The sequence below is a fragment of the Pollicipes pollicipes genome, unplaced genomic scaffold, assembly GCF_011947565.3.
Source record: "Pollicipes pollicipes isolate AB1234 unplaced genomic scaffold, Ppol_2.1 Scaffold_3447;HRSCAF=4054_pilon_pilon_pilon, whole genome shotgun sequence".
In the NCBI taxonomy this organism is placed as follows: domain Eukaryota; kingdom Metazoa; phylum Arthropoda; class Thecostraca; order Pollicipedomorpha; family Pollicipedidae; genus Pollicipes; species Pollicipes pollicipes.
The window spans coordinates 22696232-22715966 of record NW_023596297.1 but is presented as its reverse complement, the minus strand read 5'-3'; the positions used below and the strand labels follow the sequence as shown (position 1 = coordinate 22715966).

Sequence of the window (19735 nt, the reverse complement as noted above, 5' to 3'; positions counted from 1 at the left end):
CCGCTAAGCGAGCAAGTAGTTCCGGAAGACGGCGAGTTTGAGGCCTGTGGCGCCAGAGCCGGTGCCGACGCCCGGCGGCGGGCAGGCGGTCCCCGGCCGTCGCGATCGGCAGCAGACGCGCTGTGACGTCCCGCCGCCGCGGTCCGTGGACCCCCGCACACCACGACACAGACGCGGCGCACACCCAACGGCACCCACGGACACAGCGGTGAAGCACACACAACGACCGAACGGAATTACGCAAGAACTGGGCCGGACCCGGTCCGAAACAAAGGTTCATTTTCGGTCGTAAGTCCACAAGGCCACAGCCCTGCTTTTACGCTACATAGCGTAAGCCTTCCATAAGGCTTCCCAAATGAAGCTCGCTGCAAGCTGGGACAAAACCAGCGCCCATTCAACACCAGATCGTAGCAAACTCCTTGAGCCAAAGCGCGCCATTATTGAGTACAGGGGGAACGTGATCAATGCACGGGGTAACGGCCACCATGCGAGTGGACACGAAATTCCCATCTCGACGAGGTCTTCCATCTTCAAACATACGACGAATAACACGAAAATGAATCAAACAAATGCGTGCACACTAATGTACAAAACGAGCGAAAAAGTCGTGACAAGTTATTCGTAAGTAAGAACGTCACTGATGTGCGGTCGAACCTGCGAAGTGGTCGCCCACCCGTACAAAGGAGCAAACGAAATAAAACCGAAATATGCGCTGTCAGCGAAGCTTTGGTGAAACCACTTCCAAAAATCAGCCAGACAGTCATGGCATGGGATCTTCCTCATCTGACCAACTCAACAGTCACTGATGACAGCACATCCCTTGCGTGCAGCCCTTCCGCGTAAGTGTTTGTATCGCAGCGGGAGCTGTACAGGATTCCTTACAATGTGCGGAAAGCAAATGCCTTTTAAGGTGTACCATGATAAGTACAGTCAAAAGTCAAACCGTTAATACCGAAACTTAATAAAAAACTGACCACAACACCTGACACTATCAATGACTCCCAGCACTCGCTATCATCGCAGATAAGTGATCGCCCACTCTACACTATCCCCTACTGACCAGCGAATCGGCAAGGAAAATACTGATCAACCGTTTCGGTGCAGCCAGCGGACTTGGACGCCTTGCCCCGGACCCCGGCTTGGGACGCGGAGCGCTGATGAGAGCTATGACTAGGATGTTGAAGTCACCCAGTGACCGCACACTGTGTCCCACTACCGCTCGATTCTCCACGCAGCCTAGCCGACTGTATGTCAAATGTAGCAAAGTAACCTGAAAAGCACTTCAACACCCGGATATAAAGGTTCCACGAGCTGCGACGGCGCAGCCTCTTGAGGCCAGCTGCTTCGGACCAGCGTTTTGCCCCGTCAACGCTGCCTAGCACTTACGTAATTGTCCATAAATACGGCCCCCGCTCGGTGCGCATGCAGGAGATCAAAGCGGCACCCCGGGCGGCGCGGGCCGCGACGGTCCAGGTACAGTGGTGGGCCCACCGCGGGCGGCACGACCGGCCCGGCATCCGCACCGGCGCCGAGCCGCGGCCGCCGCGGGCGGCGGGCGGCGGCGCGGCTAGGTGCTGATGACCGAGTTGTGCCGGGAGAGGCCCGGCTCGACGATGGTCGAGTTGTGGCGCGTCTTGCGCCGACACTCGGCCTCCTCCTCCGGATCGACGCGGCTGACGGCCATCGAGAGCGCGGCCGTCTTGTCGAAGTCGATGGTGGCGTACCCCTGGCCGGGCCGCGCGGTGACGGCAGCCGCCGCCGCCGCCGCCGCCGTCGCACGGCTCGGCGCGCCCGGCCGCCTGCAGGTCGAGCACGGCGTAGTTCACGAGGCGCGCGGCGCCACTCCCGGCCGACCGAATGTTCACGTAGCACCGCTCGGCGTCCTCGGCACTGGCGACGCCCGCCTCGGGCAGCACGTTCACGTACAGGTGGCGCCGATCGGCCTCCTCCGCCGACTGGTAGGTTGTGTGTTGATGTCGCACGGCACCGTGTTCAGGTACGAGTGCGCTGGCTTGGACTTACGCTGCGCCGGCACCGGCGGCTGCTTGGCCGGCTCGGCGTCTGGGCGGCGGCGCGGCGGCCTCCTCCGACCACACCTCCTCGTTGACGTACACGGCCTGGTCCGAGCCGTCTGCCGAGAAACACCAAGACGGGTCAGAACGGGGACCGGACGCGTTGCGATCCGTGGCATGGCTTACAGATGACAAGTACACAGCTAAAAAATTACGAGTTGCATCTTCGTTAGCATGACATACGTGGAATACATCAATACAACGCACACTGTTAATAGCACGTGAAAGCACCAAACACGAAAAGCGCCACCCCCCACCCCACAAAAAAATCAGTTATGACCATAAACCGGCCTAAGTGATCGCAGCAAACCCAAGCGAGCGGAAAGCCTGCGGGTTGTGTTTTTGTCATGCTCCTTCATTTCGTCACCGGATCCAGAAATTGTCACGCACAGTCGAATTCATCTACCCTTTACAGCTAATAATACTACTACTTCCATATCCGGGCTCTGAGCCCTGCGTATTCGTATTGCATGACCTTGTTGGGTGCCTCCCGGCCCCGTCAGCCATCCGTTGGTTTATATGTAATCCAGCCGCGGCACATGAGCGCTCCCAAACTGCGCTAATACAAAGACCTGTTCTTCACAAAGAAAGCTTCGACAGCACAGCATATGATGCGCAAAGACACAGTCGCGCACACTCCTTCCTACACAGGCACGCACATGCCTTCCGAGACAACCGCGCACGCTCCTTCCGACACAGCCGCGCACGTTCCTTCCCACACATTCGCGCACACCCTTACACAGTCGCGCACATTCCTTCCCACACAGTCGCGCACACTCCTTCCTACACAGGCGCGCACACTCCTTCCCACACAGTCGCGCACACCACCCCCTGTACAGCCGCACACAATTCCTTCTACACCAACACACACTCCTTCCTACATCGCCGCACACATCCTTCTTACACCGCCGCACACACTCCTTCCTACATCGCCGCACACACTCCTGCCCACACAGTCGCGCAGACCACCCCCTATACAGCCGCACAGCCTCCTCCCTACACCGTCGCACACACTCCTTCCCACACAGTCGCGCACAACATCCCTACACCGCCGCACACACTCCTTCCCACGCCGCCGCACCACTCCTTCCTACACCGCCGCAACCAACTCTCTTCCTACAACCGCCGCGCGCACGCCTTATGGTTCACAGACGTCAGCGGTCGGACAGTCCCTTTCATTCCTTTGTCCACACACCGGCGGGTGCAGAGTGGCCGGAAGTAAGCCCCTCTGACCTACCGGCGTCCGCCCCACCGCCTGCCAGTGGTCCGCCCTATCCCTGCCGGCGGTCCGCACCACCCCTGTCGGCAGCCTGTCCGCCCCTGCCGGTGGTCCGCACCACCCCCGCCAGTGGTCCGCCTTATCCCTGCCGGCGGTCCGCACCACTCCTGCCGGCAGCCCGTCCCAGCCCTGCCGGCGGTCGGCAACCATCCCTGTCAGCAGCTCGCCCCACCCCTGCCGGCGGTCGGCACCACCGCTGCCGGCGGTCGGCCCCGTCTCACCTGCCGGTCCGTGCCAGGCCTCCAGGGCGGCCACGTCGCCGTTGGCCGCCGCCGGTGACGTCCCCGTGCGCGGGCGTCTGGCGGCCCTCGTCCGCCGGGTTCTGGATGCACGTCTGCCGCCCCAGGGGGTGGTGTCACACTCGCACCCCAGTCCCGGCAGGGCGACAGAAGCGCACGGACATGCCGGCGCGCACATACACACACACAGACAGCTCAGCGATCAGCTGTCTCGCGACACCTTACACCCACGACTCAGTTGTAAGTTCATCGTTTACTTATCAGCACTAACATGCGTATCGGAACAAATGTGCAGTTCATGTTTCAATTTGTAACGTTCAATGTTTCCTTCGTAACTGTCGCCAGTTCCACGTAACTTAAATGGCGGGATATCAGCATAGGGGCACCGTGAACGGCAAGAGCGGACGCAGTAGGTTCGGGAAATACATCGACGATGGCTCAATTCCCACCAAGCGCGCCGTATATCCTAGCCCAGAAGTTGGGAACTTCAACGCTGTACAACACGTCATGGTGCCGCATACCGTTACGAATCCTCCGAACTAGTCACCTACCGGACTACGGCACAATTATCCATTCATCATTCAGCCGGTGTGTGTAAAAATCCTTTCAGCACTTGACCCCCAAGTGGACTATATACTCCCGCGCCTCACTGACCTGCAGCAGCTGGAACAGGGCCTCGGCGCGCTCACACTGAAGGCCGTACACGCCGGCGCCGGTGGGGGCGCGCGTCGGCCCAGCTCGAAGCTGAACACGCCCTCCGAGTAGCCGTACCGCTTCAGACAGCGGATGGGCCATCGGACGCCCGAGCGGCCTGCGCGCACAGGTCCAGGCGGTGGCCGCAGTCAGCCAGGGTCAGCAGGTCAGACGGCGCAGTGGTCAGGACATCACGGGTCTGGACAAAGACCAGTAGGTCAGGAGCGGCCGTGGCTCAGACAGCTCGGTCAGACATGGCGTGCAGGACGCAGGCCTGGGCAACGTACCGTGGCTCAGACGTGATCTCGGATCACTAGTCACGAACCTGAAAACGACACGTTCACGTGCGGGCAGCTCGCGGAACCGCGTCACGCGCCAGCAGTGTGACGTGTCACGTCACGGCCGGCGTTACAAACAGACCGCCAAATGGCCTCCGCCTCCACCAGCGGCGGACGGCTGATCGCATATTTAACACCTGGGCATGCATCTCCCCAGCAGGCAGGCATTCTATGGCACACGCCCGAAAGGCAGCGGACACCTACCTCTTTGGTGGAGAATAATGTCCCGATCTGTGATCTCCAGTTTGGCCGGTCGCAGCTCCTGACCAAGGTCGTCGATGTTGACCACTTGGAAGATGTTTGGGTGACGGTCATTGATGTCCGCCTTGCTGGACATGCATCCCATGTCCCCCAGCAGTGGTCAAGAGGTGCGTGTCAAGGTCATTGGTAACCATTGCTCAGGACACACATCTTGCACATCCCTGCAAAACATAAGGTCAAGGATTAACGACTTGAGCTATGTTTCTGGGGCGTCATGGACTTGTGGAATATTTCAGATATCTACTTGTTTCATTTTAAAAAATGACCGGATAATACGCACATGCTATCGACGGAATTGTCTCTCTCATTTTGTCACTGATATTTGGATGTTGCTCCCTAAATAATTGCACTTTTCATGTGTTGCATAGTTCTGATTTGGCATGCAGATGACACATATGCATGCCTTCCAGCATGTGCATGACTCCCCAGCTCTCCTATCCCAAAACCTAATCCCTATAATGGATGAGTTCCACTCTACAGCCAGGGATCAAAATAAATTTGTCATCATGTTCAACAGCATTGAGATTCTTGCCCTGTCTCACCTCATTCCCCCTGCCATGGCCTGGTGGGAGCTCACTATGTTATGCTGCCTTAATATATTCTAATGATTTGATGTGATTAGCCATGCAAAGTTGTCCTCAGCTCCAGAACCATTCTATTAACCAAACTTGTTCCCTTTTTACCATAGTGGCCATGTTCAACTTATGCCCAACAGACTTGGTAACTGATAGGTAGTTAACACCTTTCCATAGATGTACCCAATCCCATCCTAACATTCCCATCCAATCATAACATTTTAATGGCTTCACTCAGCCTGCTCCTCTTACAAACCATCATTAATGATCTGTCCCTCTATCAACCTGAAGCCCATGTCATAAATGTGCTGACAGTCCTCACATTTGATTTCTAGGGAAAACCTTCCACAGCTCACTCTACTACAGAAGAGGTTCCAGTCTCTCTGTGAACCTCACCTTAATTGTCATGGCACATGGTTTATTTCCATGTGGTCTTACTACTATTTGTGTACAAAAAGCCTTATGGTAGATAATGTCAACTTTGGCATCCTTATACCTGCCATGTGAGTCATTGCTTTTGAGTGAGAGTCATATAATGCCCAGCCCCTGTTATGCACCTTGCACAGCCCATCCTCCCATAGGTCTACATCTGCCCAGGAGCCACTGGTAATGATTTGGAGAAAACACAGCATGCCACCAAAAATAACAAATTTTAGAATGCATACCACTGTAGCCTGTTGACATTGGTAGTAGCATACTCATTTCATGTATGATGTAACTTGATGTATTCATAAATGCAGTGCTGTTCCATGCATCTTGTCAGGTTACTTTCAAACATTTAAGTTAAGTGTAGCAGCACAAGGCATAGAGTTTCATTCTGCTTCACAAGAACTGATTCAAAAAATACATTCACCACATTCCATTCATGTGCACCTGCATCTATTTGACATGATTCACAAAAAGGCCACTCCTGAAATTATGAGACCCAATTTCACAAAAACCAGTTTCAGTGACTCATGTTCAAAGTTTAATGCACACCTTTATATATACTGTATGCAAGTAGTAGATATGCATGCTAGGAGTGGTCATGGGTGTGGGACCATGCTGCAAGTACAGGATATTATTATGTAGCAGTGGTTTTATACTGCTTTTAAACCCAGTCCTAGCATAAGAAAGAAATCCCAACACCAGTAAGATTAGTAAGCCAGCAATGCAAAATCTTCTTACTCCATACTGCAGCTTTCCAGATCCAAAATAAAACCTGAGTAATTTAAGTAAATATTATCATTTTTTACTTAGAAATCACACATGATATGCCTTCAAAGAGGTATATAATGATGGTAATGCATAATGATGGTAATGCTACCACAGACTATCCAATCATAGAGTTCACACCCAAACTTCATACAACTCTTGCATGCCTCTCAGAAACCTATAAAAAGCTCACTGGTTTACAAAATTGATATGCTGCACCATGTACCTACAGGACATTGGTACCCTGAACCCGACTTCAATGAGCCAACTCAGTGCCGGGTCAAATTGCAATGATTCTGCAAATTTATGGTGACCATTTGGCAAACCCTGGGCACCTAGATCTATGGAAACATGTGCTAAAATTGTCCCAGTAATGTTGCAGTTAAGCTAAATATCTCTAACACACCATGCATGTTTTCCATTTTAGGCTACTGAGACTGATCAGCAATAATTATCTTACATTGATGCAAAAAGGGCAGCGATTGAAGCTTCTAGTGCACATGCCTAACTAAAACATGTCATAAGGCAACACAAGACAAAGCAAGGTATCACTAAATGGGTGTGACGCCCGTAAAAGTTGTATGTATTTCAGTGCACATAACTGTTTTCGTCCACCGGACCAAGTTTTTGCAAAACAGAATTGTTAACGCACGGTAGCAGCACAAGGAGGCTTATTTTAAATCAAATCCCGAGGGGAAGCAACACGCACCTACTACATTCACCTGACAGCTGACAAGTGACAATAACCCACTCCCAACAAAGATGACCCTGATCTCACTTGATCTCAGCCTGCGCATTACGAAATCGGCGACGAACCGCAGCCGAAAGCGACAGCAGTCGCAGTAGTAACAAGGAGGTGGCACAAATATTGTAAGGTCGTGTGTGTCTTATAATGACAAAGACCTAAAGCCATTCCAAATACCAAAAACGCATTTTTCGGTTTTACAAGACCTTCATTCTGCAACATATCAAAGCTAGCTCAAATACAGCAGTAAACTGGGACAAGCACTATTTCATGTAAAGCCAGCATCAATGTCACGGTGTAAAATACTATTCCTTTAATATGCCCTTGGAAAGAATATCGAGCTTTTGTTTTTTTATGCATTTTGGTTTTTGTTTTGGTAGCAGAATATTTGGAATACATTCATGGCGCAGGTTCAATTGCTAGCTGACATACTTGAGGCCTCTGAAAGCCGTATCAGGCTGCCGGGTAGTATGAGGAGGTGGCACTGTGGACGACGATTGGGGGTGGGGTAATAATTGGAGATGCGGTGCCCTGTATCTTGAGGACCTGTGCCCTGTTAACCGGCAGATGAAGATTCGAAGCGGGGTAGTGAGAGCAGGATAGCTAAGGTTTCAAGCGTATGACAACAGGGAGAGGGTCTGGGAACGGTTGCTTTTAGATTGTCACGCGTACTTGGTTTTATTGCCCTTTGAAGTGCCAGGTTTCATTACCATTTGCGCACATTTTTCCAGCACGATTTATCATTTTGAGTTATGCAGTTATGTTTTATGAGGTGTGACATCTGTGACACCCATTCTTGGGGATTCTGAGCAATCTGGAGCCTTGAGACCAATCAGGTGGGTACAACAAGTACAACTCAGTGTCATGCCCAAGGGCACTATGATGAAAAGAACCCTCACTGTCTGCGTTGTGAGCACAAGCTCACAGCTGCTCATGATGAGCTGCTGACAGTGATTTGCTTGGTATAAACATGTTTTTCTTTTGAATCTTATCTTGCAAATAAATGCAAAAAGTGTGAACTGCTCCTGATACTGGAAGCAAGTTAAAAACAAGCTATTAGTAGAGGTTACTTTTTATAGAAAATTTTCATCCCATTGAGGGTTTATGGCTACCAGGAGAGGCAATAGCACTGACAAGCTTAAGAAATGTTCTTGGTGTTCTCTTGCAGACCTTGGTGACCAGCACATTGTCAACATGCCTGGGGAAGACAACAATAGTGTGTCACAGAATGACAAGTCAGCAGTCATCCATGAAGTGTCTGACTTTGACTGGAGAGTAAAGGTGGGCAGCTAACCATATTTATGTGGTGGTTATCAGCTCTTGACACCTGTTTACCTGCCTCCCAACCTGAAAATTAGTTATAATGGTATGATGCTCATATTTTCCCATGCTTAGGAAACCAGAGTTTGGGTGCGTTTTCTAATGGCATCATCGGCTCATCATTCATTTGTGAAATGGTGCTGATACATGCAAATAATTCCAGGTTATACTGGCTTCCAGCTCAGCTGGTATGATGTATGAGCCCCTCACCTCTGTGAATTTCAAGACAGCAGGGGGTGAAGACATTACATTGGAGCTGAATAAGAAACAACTGGATGAGATGATTGAAGCTATGGATGCTGCAATCAAGGCTGCTTCTGAACTGCAGTGATGACATTTAGCATTGTGATCAGCATCTACAATTCATGTGCACAGTGTGATATTGTTAGTAGTACTCTTTGGCTATCTGTGTTTGCTAAGATACAACTAATGTTGGCTTCTGGTTTGACTGCATATAATGCATACTGGTATAGTTATGGTAATTACATACACAAAAAAGTGTGGGAGCATTGGGACCATGTCCATGACTATGCTACAGTTTTACAATATTGCATGTGTCTACTGCTGTGATAAACTGTAGGTGTTTGTGCCAATGAAAGGTTGAAATATCAATTATTGTTGAAATCAGTCTGATCACAGGTGCAGCAGTAAGTGAACATTATCTCAGACACAATGCAGAGAAGGGCGGACAAAATATGGGTCAGTGAGTCTGTTTTAGCATTGAGCAGCAAATATTTTGGACCATAAGGGCCAGTCCTGCCTATATTGAGTGAGAATGTTTGCAGGTGGCCTGGATCTTTGCAGTCATGGCTTATGCTGCTGTGCAGTTCTCAGCAATTAATATTCCACTAGCACTATTCTGTAATGGAATTGTGACAAGGCATTGTGGAATATAATGCACAGAAATTATAATTCAGCTTGCTCTTTTCACTTAAGCATTTGGATAGCATATCAAATTTGTTGAGATATTTTCAAGTCACTTGTGTCATGTGTTGAGCAGACATTGCAACATTACTGAAGTTTCATGTCTCCATTTGACTAATGCTGAAAGCTGAAATTTACCAATGGCAAGAAAGGCGAAGGAAATGGAAGAAAACTTGACAACAGGGATCGCTACCCATGACCAACACCTGACTGACCTGAGAGATGGAAATTGTGCGGAAAAAGGGGTCAGTGTGTGTGACCGGCGATGTGCCACTGAGCTCGAATCCTCTGCTCCTGGAAGTTTCCAAGGATTGATGGTAAATCTCGGCAGCCACGGAAGACCATGAACTAGGTGGTGTCTGTGAATGTAACGTCTGCGAACGTTGCGCTTGGTCAGTCCAGTCTGACCCACACCAACGCCGGAAGCTGGGCGCCGAGGCGGGCCTGGTGTCGCTGACCTGGGCCCCGGCCTAGAATATGGTACGCTGGGCCCAAACCGTGTGAGTCTTGACAGTGAACGGCATACAGGCGTGTAACACCCAGCTCACCCAGCCCAGCTCAGACCAACATCCAGCTAAGACTTTTTTGCGGCACTCCGGTAACCAAAGACGAGGACGGTTTCGATTCGTCCATTTTGCCAGCTAAGATGGCCCGGTCCAGTCAACCGGTCTTCAACCTATGTCTCCCATATCTAACTTTGGACGTGAACTGACCTATGAGTCAATGTACGAACTTGTGTATGATGGGCAAAGAGTTACGGCTAACTAGTTGCAAGGTTAAATGTATGCCTCATGTATCGGTAAGAATGTTGTATTTGCACGGGGTCTTTGTGTCATCACGTGAATACTGCTTCACATGTCACCTCGCTAGTCCCACGCCGCCACTTGCGGCGTGGCCTAGCGTACTGTTACACGTTGGTAGACGCACGTCAGATCTACAATCCGAAAGCGAGCATTCATATGTGTATTTTCAAGATACTGGTGGCATTGCAATTTGACATTAAAAAAATGAACAGCACACAAGATTTGAATCCCCCCTCCTCGTCAAACATGCCAACGCCCAAGTTTCTCGTAAGTTGATTTCCAAGCTAATGCACGAAATCAAATTGGTCAGCATGAGACGGCGAAACACACAGCTTAGAGGCAACTTGTGGCTGCGCACGTCAAGAGCTTGCAGCTTTTCACGCATACACACAGGCGCCAAAACCAGTGTTACACCGTGCAACACAAACAATAAAACAGTTGCACCCTCACGTCACCCCGCACCCCTACGTGTCGGAGTGTGAGATCACGAGCCACGATATCACGAAGTAGAAGAGGAAGATGGGATAGACTCCCAGAGCCTTGCGGGACGCGGGCTGGCTGTCTCCCAAGAACTTGACGGACGCTGAAACAACGCCGCGCGAAGTTCAGACACGCATTCAAACCGAATGAGTTTACATTCATTATCAATCTTCTATGCCCCGATAGTGCGAGTCTACGAGTCCCTGGTACCATTTGTTACCTTCGCCTTTATCGTTATTTTTTGTTACATTTACCTTTATTGTTATATTGTTATCCTCGCATCTGTTATCGTTACGTACCTTTAGGTCCGTAATGTTTCACATTACGGACACACGTCAACAGTTTCACGACAAAGTGGAAAGACAATGCCTGCAACCAATGATGACAATGCCTCTCGCGCAGGCTGCTTCTATACATGGGCACTAAGTGACCTCTAATATATATATATATATATATATATATATATATATATATATATATATATATATACACCTAAAACGAATGCTTAAACGATACTGAATCTCTGCCCGAACTGCGCGCATGCCGCTAAGACCGACCAGAACGCTTACGATCAGTTCAGAACACGCTCGAAATGTCGGTAGATGCACGACGGCTTGCACGGCGACGACCATGAATGGTGCCGCTTGCAACGTTTCATGCCGCGGACGACGGCAACGCAGCCTGAGCCCGGCAGATTCACCATGAAAACAAAATCATAGCAAGGTACTTTTAGTTTTCGAGTGGCATGAATTGCTTTCGTCTGCCATAACGTGCCTGGGATTGCAACAGGTCGTGAGGACTCACCATATGTGGCCCAGCCAAAGCCGACGCACGTGAAGAGCAGGCGGAGCACGAACAGCGCTGTCGTCTGCGGGAACAGCAGCACCAGCCAGCACAGCAGCAGTGCCACGATGGTGGGGAACAGGCAGTAGCCCAGCACGCACACGCTCTGGAAGAAAGAACTGCCGCCCAGGAACAGTCAGGCAACCGGCATTAATACGCTGGGCGCTGTTCAGCAGGTAATAGCAGCCAGACCGAAGAGTTCAAAAGAGAAGGAAGGGGCCAGTCTTTTTTTCCAGACGTGTTCGGAACAATTTTTGACCAGTTTGGAGGGCAGCGATGAAAGTTTGGGTACCTGAGCTAGCGCATGTTTTCCACAGATGAAATTTGAAATTCCTGAATTCGACGGATCAATAATTGTGATCTCTTTCTCGAGGTGACATAGGTGACAAATTTCTAAAAGACAACCCGTGTTCTGACAGAAAATGTCCTATATGCCGGGTTTCAAGACTCTTCCGATTTATACCCACTGAAGTGTATTACTGTCGTTCTGGTTTCCAATGGTCATGTTATCTAAGGTCCAAATAGGCCAAACTAAAGCAAATGTGACCAGATTTGATCCTTTCAGGGTCGCACGATTTAAACCTTGATAGAATATATCACAGCTTTGGATAGGAAATGCATCACTTGCGCGATTCTCCCTTTGATTTCAAATTACTGGTTATGTGCAGCCAGCAAAACCAATCCAGGAAACCAAATAACATTGCACCATGGTTTCATAGCGCATAATTTTCCAAGTAATTATGATAACAGTTGTTGGTGTATCATGCAAAACGAGCATGGTTGGAGACAGTATTGCGTTCATCTCAGGTGCGCTTTAGATGCGAAACATCCACGGCAAATATGAAACAAATGTGAGCCAAATTAACCTTAACGTGGCTCTAGAAAAACGCAGTGTTTTTTGCCACAAAGCAGAGTCACCACGGTGCAGCCGGGCCACGCGACGTCATGGGTTATAAACCGAACCTAACACGGGTCGTCGGGCTCGCGTGGAGCACGCAGCCCGGGGCAACCGGGAGTCCGGCGCGCACAACGTATGGTTGTGATGAGCAGATCCAAGAAGAAAACACCATTCAAGAGGCGATTACTTAACAAACAAAAAGCACTGAGACACCCATAACGTGGCAACCAGCACCGCCTGATCCAAGCAGTGCTATGACGTGAGGATGACAAGAGGATTAGGCACGTCGCTACAGCATCACAACAACCAGCACCGCCTGATCCAAGCAGTACTATAACGTGAGGATGACACGAGGTTTAGGCACGTCGCTACAGCATCACCAGGTTCCCCTCGTGGTCCATGGAAGCCTGTTGGCCCGCCAGAGCGGAACTCACATGGATCCGCCCAGCAGCTTGGTGTTGAGCGTGACCACGGCCGAGCCGATCCAGATGATGACGAACACCTCGGCGAACTCTGGGCCGCCGTCGTTGGCGGCCACGCCGGCGGCGGCCGGCTCCGGCGCGCCTTGCAGCATCACGGCCAGCACCGTGCACAGGATCAGCGGGCCCCAGAGGTCCCCTGACGCCGGGCGAACGGCGGCCGGTTACACGCCGACAGCCGCAGGGGACCCACTCAAACACATGGCAGGCACGAAAACTGCTGACAGCAGCAGAACCCCATACAACACCCACAGCTCGAGAAGATGCAAGCCATAATTTCTTAAAAAGACGAACCAGAAAGCGTAATGGCACCCCTTCACGCAGTGAAAACACGATCTCTGACAAATGCAGAAAAGCAATCAAACATTGCCAGTTGAAAAGGGACGAGCTGAATACCTTCAAAACGAGGCATTCTACTATGCAACATAAATATTCAACTTATTTCAAGGTGATTCACTGAGTCAGCGCAATTCCTTCGAAAGGAAATGCCAGTCGAATCATGTCAAGTGTTTAATACGATGGCTTACATTCCTTTAGCAGTGCCTTCTTCTCCCGAGGGTACATAACGTGCCAAAACTTCGCTCCGACCGCCTTCAAATCACGCATCTGAAATGTCATATGACGTGGTTTACTGATATTGAAAAGTACTCAAACGCACAAAAAATGCTCCGTAGCCAAAGGACAGATCATCAATTAGAAGCATACTGGACCGATGGATAAATGGGGTTTTTAGGACCACCAGTGAATAGTCATATGACAAACATGACACACAAAACGTTGCAGACATTGGCGAAAACCAAGAAAAAACAATCATCTAGACACACAGTGTGCGTCGCCCGATATCTTAAATACGTCAGCACGTTAAACTGCGCGAGGCACGTTTGGCCAGACCGCAGCGCGCTCGACCGCCGCGCCACGCAGTGGCCGGCAGCGGGCTCGGCGGCTCTCCCAGCACGCACGATCGTCTGTCGGATGGGCTCGTCCAGAGTGTTGTACTCCACCGAGCCGTCGGCGGCCCGGGACGGCTGGCCCGGCACGTTAATCTGGCCGCCGACGTCCGACGGATCCATGCTGGACTCCTCGTACATCTGCCGGCCAGAACAGCGACACAGCTCGTAAATCACGAGTAGTACGGATCAAAACAGAAAGACATGTTTTTGTCACTGTTATTGCCCACATGTGAAGCACCGGGCTGGTGCGTCGTTTTAGGATCAGTCATATCGCACGCAAATCAGTAGGTAACGAAGTGCGTGCAAATGAACACTCAGTTCCATGTTCACACATATTTTGTCCGTCTCAATGTAAAATTGGCAGCTACCGATTTTCAGCCCCAGCTTCATGTCAAATCGGTAGGTACCGCACTACGCGCAAATGAACACTCGGTTTGATGTCCGTACATATTTCGTTCGTCGAAATGTAAAACTGGCAGCTACTTGTTTTCACCCGCAGCTTCATGTCAAATTAGAGCAGCACTGAGACAATTTGGGTCGTTTTTCATACTTACAATAAGGAGCTAACGATAGTTCTAGGAACTACTAACACGACAGAGCATGTGTGCCCGTCACGAATTAGTGTCCCGTATGGCTTTCGCTACTACAGAGAATGATGGATGACGCCTGGAAAAAATTATGAGTTGATATGCTACATATTTGAGAAACACAAAGCACTGGAGAGCGGTCTATCTTGGACCTGATTAAACTCTGGATGAATATAATTGACTCAACCAGAGGACATTTGAGATTAAAATCAGAATTTGATTCAAAGTTGCTTCTAAAATGATGATTTGAATTAAACATTTGTTTGAGAAAATTGCTATATGTGATACTCACTCTGAATCTGAGTCAAGTCAATCATTTTTTAATCTGGGCCTCAGTAAAAGCTATCGGATTCAAAATAAATGCTGCCACATCAATGGGTGGCTCACATAATGTCTAGTTTTGGGCAAGGAGCACTTCATTACATCTTTGGTCGAGTATGATGATACTACAGCAAGGCTTGAGAGCTTTGATAGGATGTGACAGCACCAGCTTCGCATTACTCACCAGAAGGTCCACGCTCATCTCTTTTCCAGGATCAACAGCCATAATGCAGGTCGTACGACGATTGTAGCTTGCTTTGTACCCTTCTCTGTAATTGGGCTTGGCAAATGGGCTGTGAAAGAAAAAAAGATTACCAAATAAGAGCTGCCGATAAACTGCGTGCACTTGGTAATGGGTGTCTACAAGGAAGATACAAAACACGAGCAAGAAACAATTTTGATTTATATTTCAACAATGTTTGGCAGCCAATACATTACTCAGGTAGGTGATATCTCAAGTGTTTTGGGAGAAAAAATGGTGGACATTTCATCATCAGGTGCATATTGGTATGCTATTGTGGGCTGCAAACCCCTCATCTAGGACAGCTGATGCTCACAAATTGTGAAGGTTTGGCAGGCATGCTTAGATTTATGGATTTAGATTACTATGATCCCAGATAAAAAAAAATACCCATCTTGAGGAAGCCTCACAGCTGCTGAGCTTTGCCCCATCAAGACAAGACAGACTCCCAAAAAATATTTATATAAACTGGAGAGCTGTGAGGCTGGAGAAAAATAGGACTATGGCTAGAGAACACCCAGATACAAGATGTTCTGAGCCATTCTGGTTTGTGTGGTGTTGCAATGACTTCAAGAAGCCTGACAGAAACCTTTGCAACAAGTATGTGAGGCAACAGGGTTGTTAATCACCAGCAATGAGGAAGGGCCAATGTTCTCTGCAAACTCTTTGCCAGCATTTTCACAGATGAAGGGACTAGCCATTTTGTAAGACAAAGTCAAACTAAATACTTCCTGGAGAATGGACTCCTTCATGCCACCTGTGTTCCTCCAGAAGCATTCCTGAGGAGCTCCTGTATGACTAGGAGCCAGTGGATGTGGAGTACTCAGACCTCAGAAAAGGTTTTCATTCTGTTTTCTATTACAGACCACATCACATATAAAGAAGCATGAAGAGCAGTCAACCTGGTTGAGGATGACATTAAGGTGTGCTATCATGTTCCAAAGGATAGAGAGAGAAGAATTTAGAGAGAAGAAGAATAATTACATTGAGAATTTCTGAGGCCAACCAGATACTGATGGTGGTACAGTGATCACTTGCCAACATTGATGATTTTACACTGTCAATGCTCTACATGACAATGGGGTGTTAACTGCTTAGCATGATGACATCACCTGGGGTATATAATACAAGCTGCATGAAGAAGGGCTGGAGATGGTTCATCAATAACCTATGCACCTTGCCTGCAAAGTGAGGTGCTGGTCATATGTCAAAAGGCCTTGACTCCCCCACCCACCCTGGCTGTACCACTATCATTGCAGAAGAGACATGGTTGCAGTGCTCCAAATGTTTCAGACGGGTGATATGCCCCTGTGGTGGATAAATCCCAGACAAGAAACACCCCTTAAGTGACAAGAGGATGCCAAAGGAAGCTGTAAAACCTCAAGCTTAGACTCTTGTCCATCAGTACCTGATCAGCACCAATGTTGTAAATGACTGGAACACTTTCCCATCTGCACTGGTATTATCGACATCAGCTGAATGAACAGCTTAAACCTTGACTTGATTTACACTGGGCTGCATGCGTGAGATCCTATATTGGTGACTTCTCTTAAATGAGATTGTTTCTTAAATGAGATTGTTTGAGTACCTGGACCTGAATGGAAGCTTAGAGACCATGATCAACACACCAGCAGTATTTTAAGTTCCCATCACATCACAGGAGGTTTTGCCTGCCCCATATGGCAACCTAAGGCAAGAAGAAACATCATCAGTCCCTTACATTCAAAACTGGCACTATCAAAAAATACCTCAACCACCACCACCATCACTTGGTCATAACCAATGTTTGTCAATCAATCAATGGCTATGTGGTTATAATCACATATTATAATCAAAGGTCAATGGCATGAACCAACCCTGGAACACCACTGTGTCAAACTCAGACCAGGCTAAATTGCTATAGATTTTCCAAAAAAAATTGGCTGAAGAAGTGTAGGAAGTATTTTGCTTGAGACAAGTTATGCAACACCACAATTCCTTGAAACACTGGCACACATCATTGCCACACAAACATTGGTGCATAGAACTTGGTGGCAACCATGCTTGATGATGATGATGATATTGGCACTTAGGGGTGCACTGACAGCTTTGGCCACCATGCACCCATAAGTCAAAACGAAGTCAGCTATTTGCAGGGGCATTTGTAGAGCAGAAAATCCTACTGCCAACAGCATGTTAGTTTTTCAGTCTGAATGACAGACATGTGGAATAATGAGCCACACTGCATGGCTTTACATGGCATATCCCACTTATCCTAGGCATTATATGTCCGACTGGCACGTAGGTACTTAACACGCGGGTACACAAACCGTTCATGTCGACATGTTTATGCCAAAGCTTTACCCACATACCTACAACATTTCTCACCTTTACGCCAACCGACCTTGTTCACCACGGCGCTGCAGACCGCCTCGCCGTCACGGCAATACAACACCCTTGTCGTGTGCCACCGTTTGCCGACCAAAAATCCACTCCAAAGGCCGCCGAAAACCACCCCGGACAAACTACGATACAGCTTGGTAATTGGTTTCAGTGTATTGAAAGCTTATCGCAAATCCGAAAGGAACACTTTTGTGCGCAATGTTATGCCTCAATCATTGGGTCTGTCCAACATGGGCTAGAAAAGACTCATTGGTGGGAGGACTCCCCTGTTTTCTGCTGCTGAATTTGGGCAGTCGTCTGAGTGAGCATTTCATTGGTCAGTACTGTATATCACGCCAAACGTTGGCGGCTTTTTTGTTATTACGAACAAATGGTCTACCGTGTAATATTTTTGTCTTTTCTTGAGTACCTTACATTTGAACCCGAGGGAGGGACTGAAAGGCCGACCAAGGCTGCTGACAGCCCCATGTTCCGAACCTGTGGTACTGTTGACGTGAAACCTTCACTATTCGATACCGCTTGGTCGGTAACCTATTCTTCGCAGAACGTGGTGACCTTGATCAAGCGAACGACCCCATGCTCTGAGCATGTGGCACCGTCCGGCAAGGAACCTTCACCACTCGACGCGACGTAGTAGATATACTGTCCTGTTCAGAACACGGCGACTTTGGGTCAGGCCAAAGGTCACCGAGAACGACCCGGACCACCAAAATTGGCCGCAGACAACATCCGTGCTCCGAGCCTATGTCACCGATTACGGTGAAATATTCACCAATGGATTGCGCCATAGTCGATATTCATTCCTTCTCGGAACACGGTTCTGGGAAGAATCGAGTTAGGTCAAAGGTCACCAAAACCGGCCAAGAGCACCAAAATTGGCTGCAGACAGCCGCATGCACAGAGCATATGGCCCCGGTTGGCATAAAGCCCTCACCAATCGATTCGCCAGCCGATGCCCTATCCTTTCCAGTACACGGTTACTTTAGGTCAGGTCAAAGGTCGCCACAAGTACAGAAAAACGAAAAATATGGTCGCCGGCTTCCATTTTGGGGGATCTTTGTTCTGCTTAAAGGTCACCATGTTCTGTGAAGGATAGAACATCGACTAAAGCCACCGATTGGTGAAGGTGAAGGTGCCAAAGGCTTGGAGCATGGCGTCGTATGCAGCCAATTTTGGCCGTGTCAGCCGTTTTTGGTAGCCTTAGACCTGACGCAAATGTTCTGGTAAAGATAACTAATATGCCGACTATGGCGCATCGATCGGTGAAGGTTTCGTGCCAATCGGTGCCATAGGCTGGGAGCATTGCGTTGTCTGCAGCCAATTTTGGTGGTTCTGGCCGATTCTGGTGACCGTTGACCTGAATCAGGGTCACCATGTTCTGTAAAGGGTGGGTTATCGACCAAGTAGCATCGAATGGTGAAGGTTGCATGTCAAACGGGGTCATTGGCTCGAAGCATGGGGCAGCCAACAGGTCTGGTCGGACGTTTAATCCCTCCCTTTGCCCGAGGGTTCTGATCTCGCTGCACAAGGATATGAATGTGGGATGCATGCTGCACGACGGTGGGGTTGGGGTTGGAAGACCCACCCATACGCATTGATGTGAGCACGGCGGAAGGAGCGTGTTCTTCAAATTTCCTTAGAATAACATTTGCATTCTAAATGTTGCTCGGTAAGTGCAATTTTTTGCATTGTATCATTCAATGACATTTTCGGTTAATCATCTCTGCGGGTTTCAGGTTAGGTTGACCCTTCTAATCAAGTGTTGCCCTCCGCCCCCCCCCCCCCCCCCCGCCAAACCGAGACTCAAAGACGGGGCGATTTGCATGCCGGTACAAACTATAACTGTTCACCAATGAGTATGTGCTTCCTACCCGGAGCGTAATTGCCACTGGAGTCGATGAGGTTTGGACGCTACCTTTTGAACAGCTTGGGCTTTTTGGGATGCCACAGCAGCACCGTTCTTCTCTGGAACACGTCGTGATGGTGGTGGTGGTGCTGACGCATCATACCGTCAGTGAGGTCCGATTGGTCGGAGAGTCCATCCAGCGCCCGCACAACGGTAAGAGCGCCAGATTTTGTCGTGCTTGAAGTGTGAAGCTGCTCACGCGACG

At 49.3% G+C, this 19735-nt stretch overlaps 2 protein-coding genes and 1 long non-coding RNA gene across 7 annotated transcripts; 1 reads left to right on the top strand and 2 right to left on the bottom strand.

Moving 5' to 3' along the window:
• Positions 1–4196: 4196 nt before the first annotated feature.
• On the bottom strand, positions 4197–7460 carry LOC119092300 (fibroblast growth factor receptor substrate 3-like). The gene is given in 4 exon segments (XM_037215268.1): positions 4197–4316; positions 4319–4401; positions 4826–5043; positions 7374–7460. Coding segments are annotated over 3 exon segments (345 nt in total). The 5' UTR covers positions 4968–5043; positions 7374–7460.
• Positions 7461–7828: 368 nt separating this feature from the next.
• LOC119091920 (uncharacterized) lies at positions 7829–9340 on the top strand. 5 transcript variants are annotated; one of them, XR_005093471.1, is made up of 4 exons: positions 7829–7861; positions 8128–8232; positions 8565–8677; positions 8880–9340. It is a non-coding gene; the product is annotated as an uncharacterized LOC119091920 (long non-coding RNA). The 5 variants fall into 5 exon arrangements; XR_005093469.1 differs by having other exon boundaries at positions 7851–7874; XR_005093468.1 differs by lacking the exon at positions 7829–7861 and adding an exon at positions 7871–7904.
• A 1235-nt stretch (positions 9341–10575) lies between these two features.
• Positions 10576–17737, bottom strand: LOC119091714 (protein YIPF6). Its single transcript, XM_037214551.1, has 7 exons — positions 17610–17737; positions 15186–15294; positions 14103–14231; positions 13671–13749; positions 13099–13282; positions 11728–11885; positions 10576–11026 (listed from the first exon to the last, which is right to left on the bottom strand). Exons 2-7 carry the CDS (start codon positions 15225–15227, stop codon positions 10908–10910), a joined length of 711 nt encoding a protein of 236 aa, XP_037070446.1. The 5' UTR covers positions 15228–15294; positions 17610–17737; the 3' UTR covers positions 10576–10907.
• Between the last annotated feature and the right edge of the window lie 1998 nt (positions 17738–19735).

Bases quoted from the DNA above. Each gene is read 5' to 3' on its own strand.
- LOC119091714 (XM_037214551.1), bottom strand. From the start codon at position 15,227: ATGGCTGTTGATCCTGGAAAAGAGATGAGCGTGGACCTTCTG. The intron at 13,283-13,670 runs GTAAGCCATCGT...GCCCGGCGTCAG, and splicing joins GAAGGCACTGCTAAAGGAAT to GGGACCTCTGGGGCCCGCTG. The intron at 11,886-13,098 runs GTGAGTTCCGCT...CCTGGGCGGCAG, and splicing joins AAGCTGCTGGGCGGATCCAT to TTCTTTCTTCCAGAGCGTGT.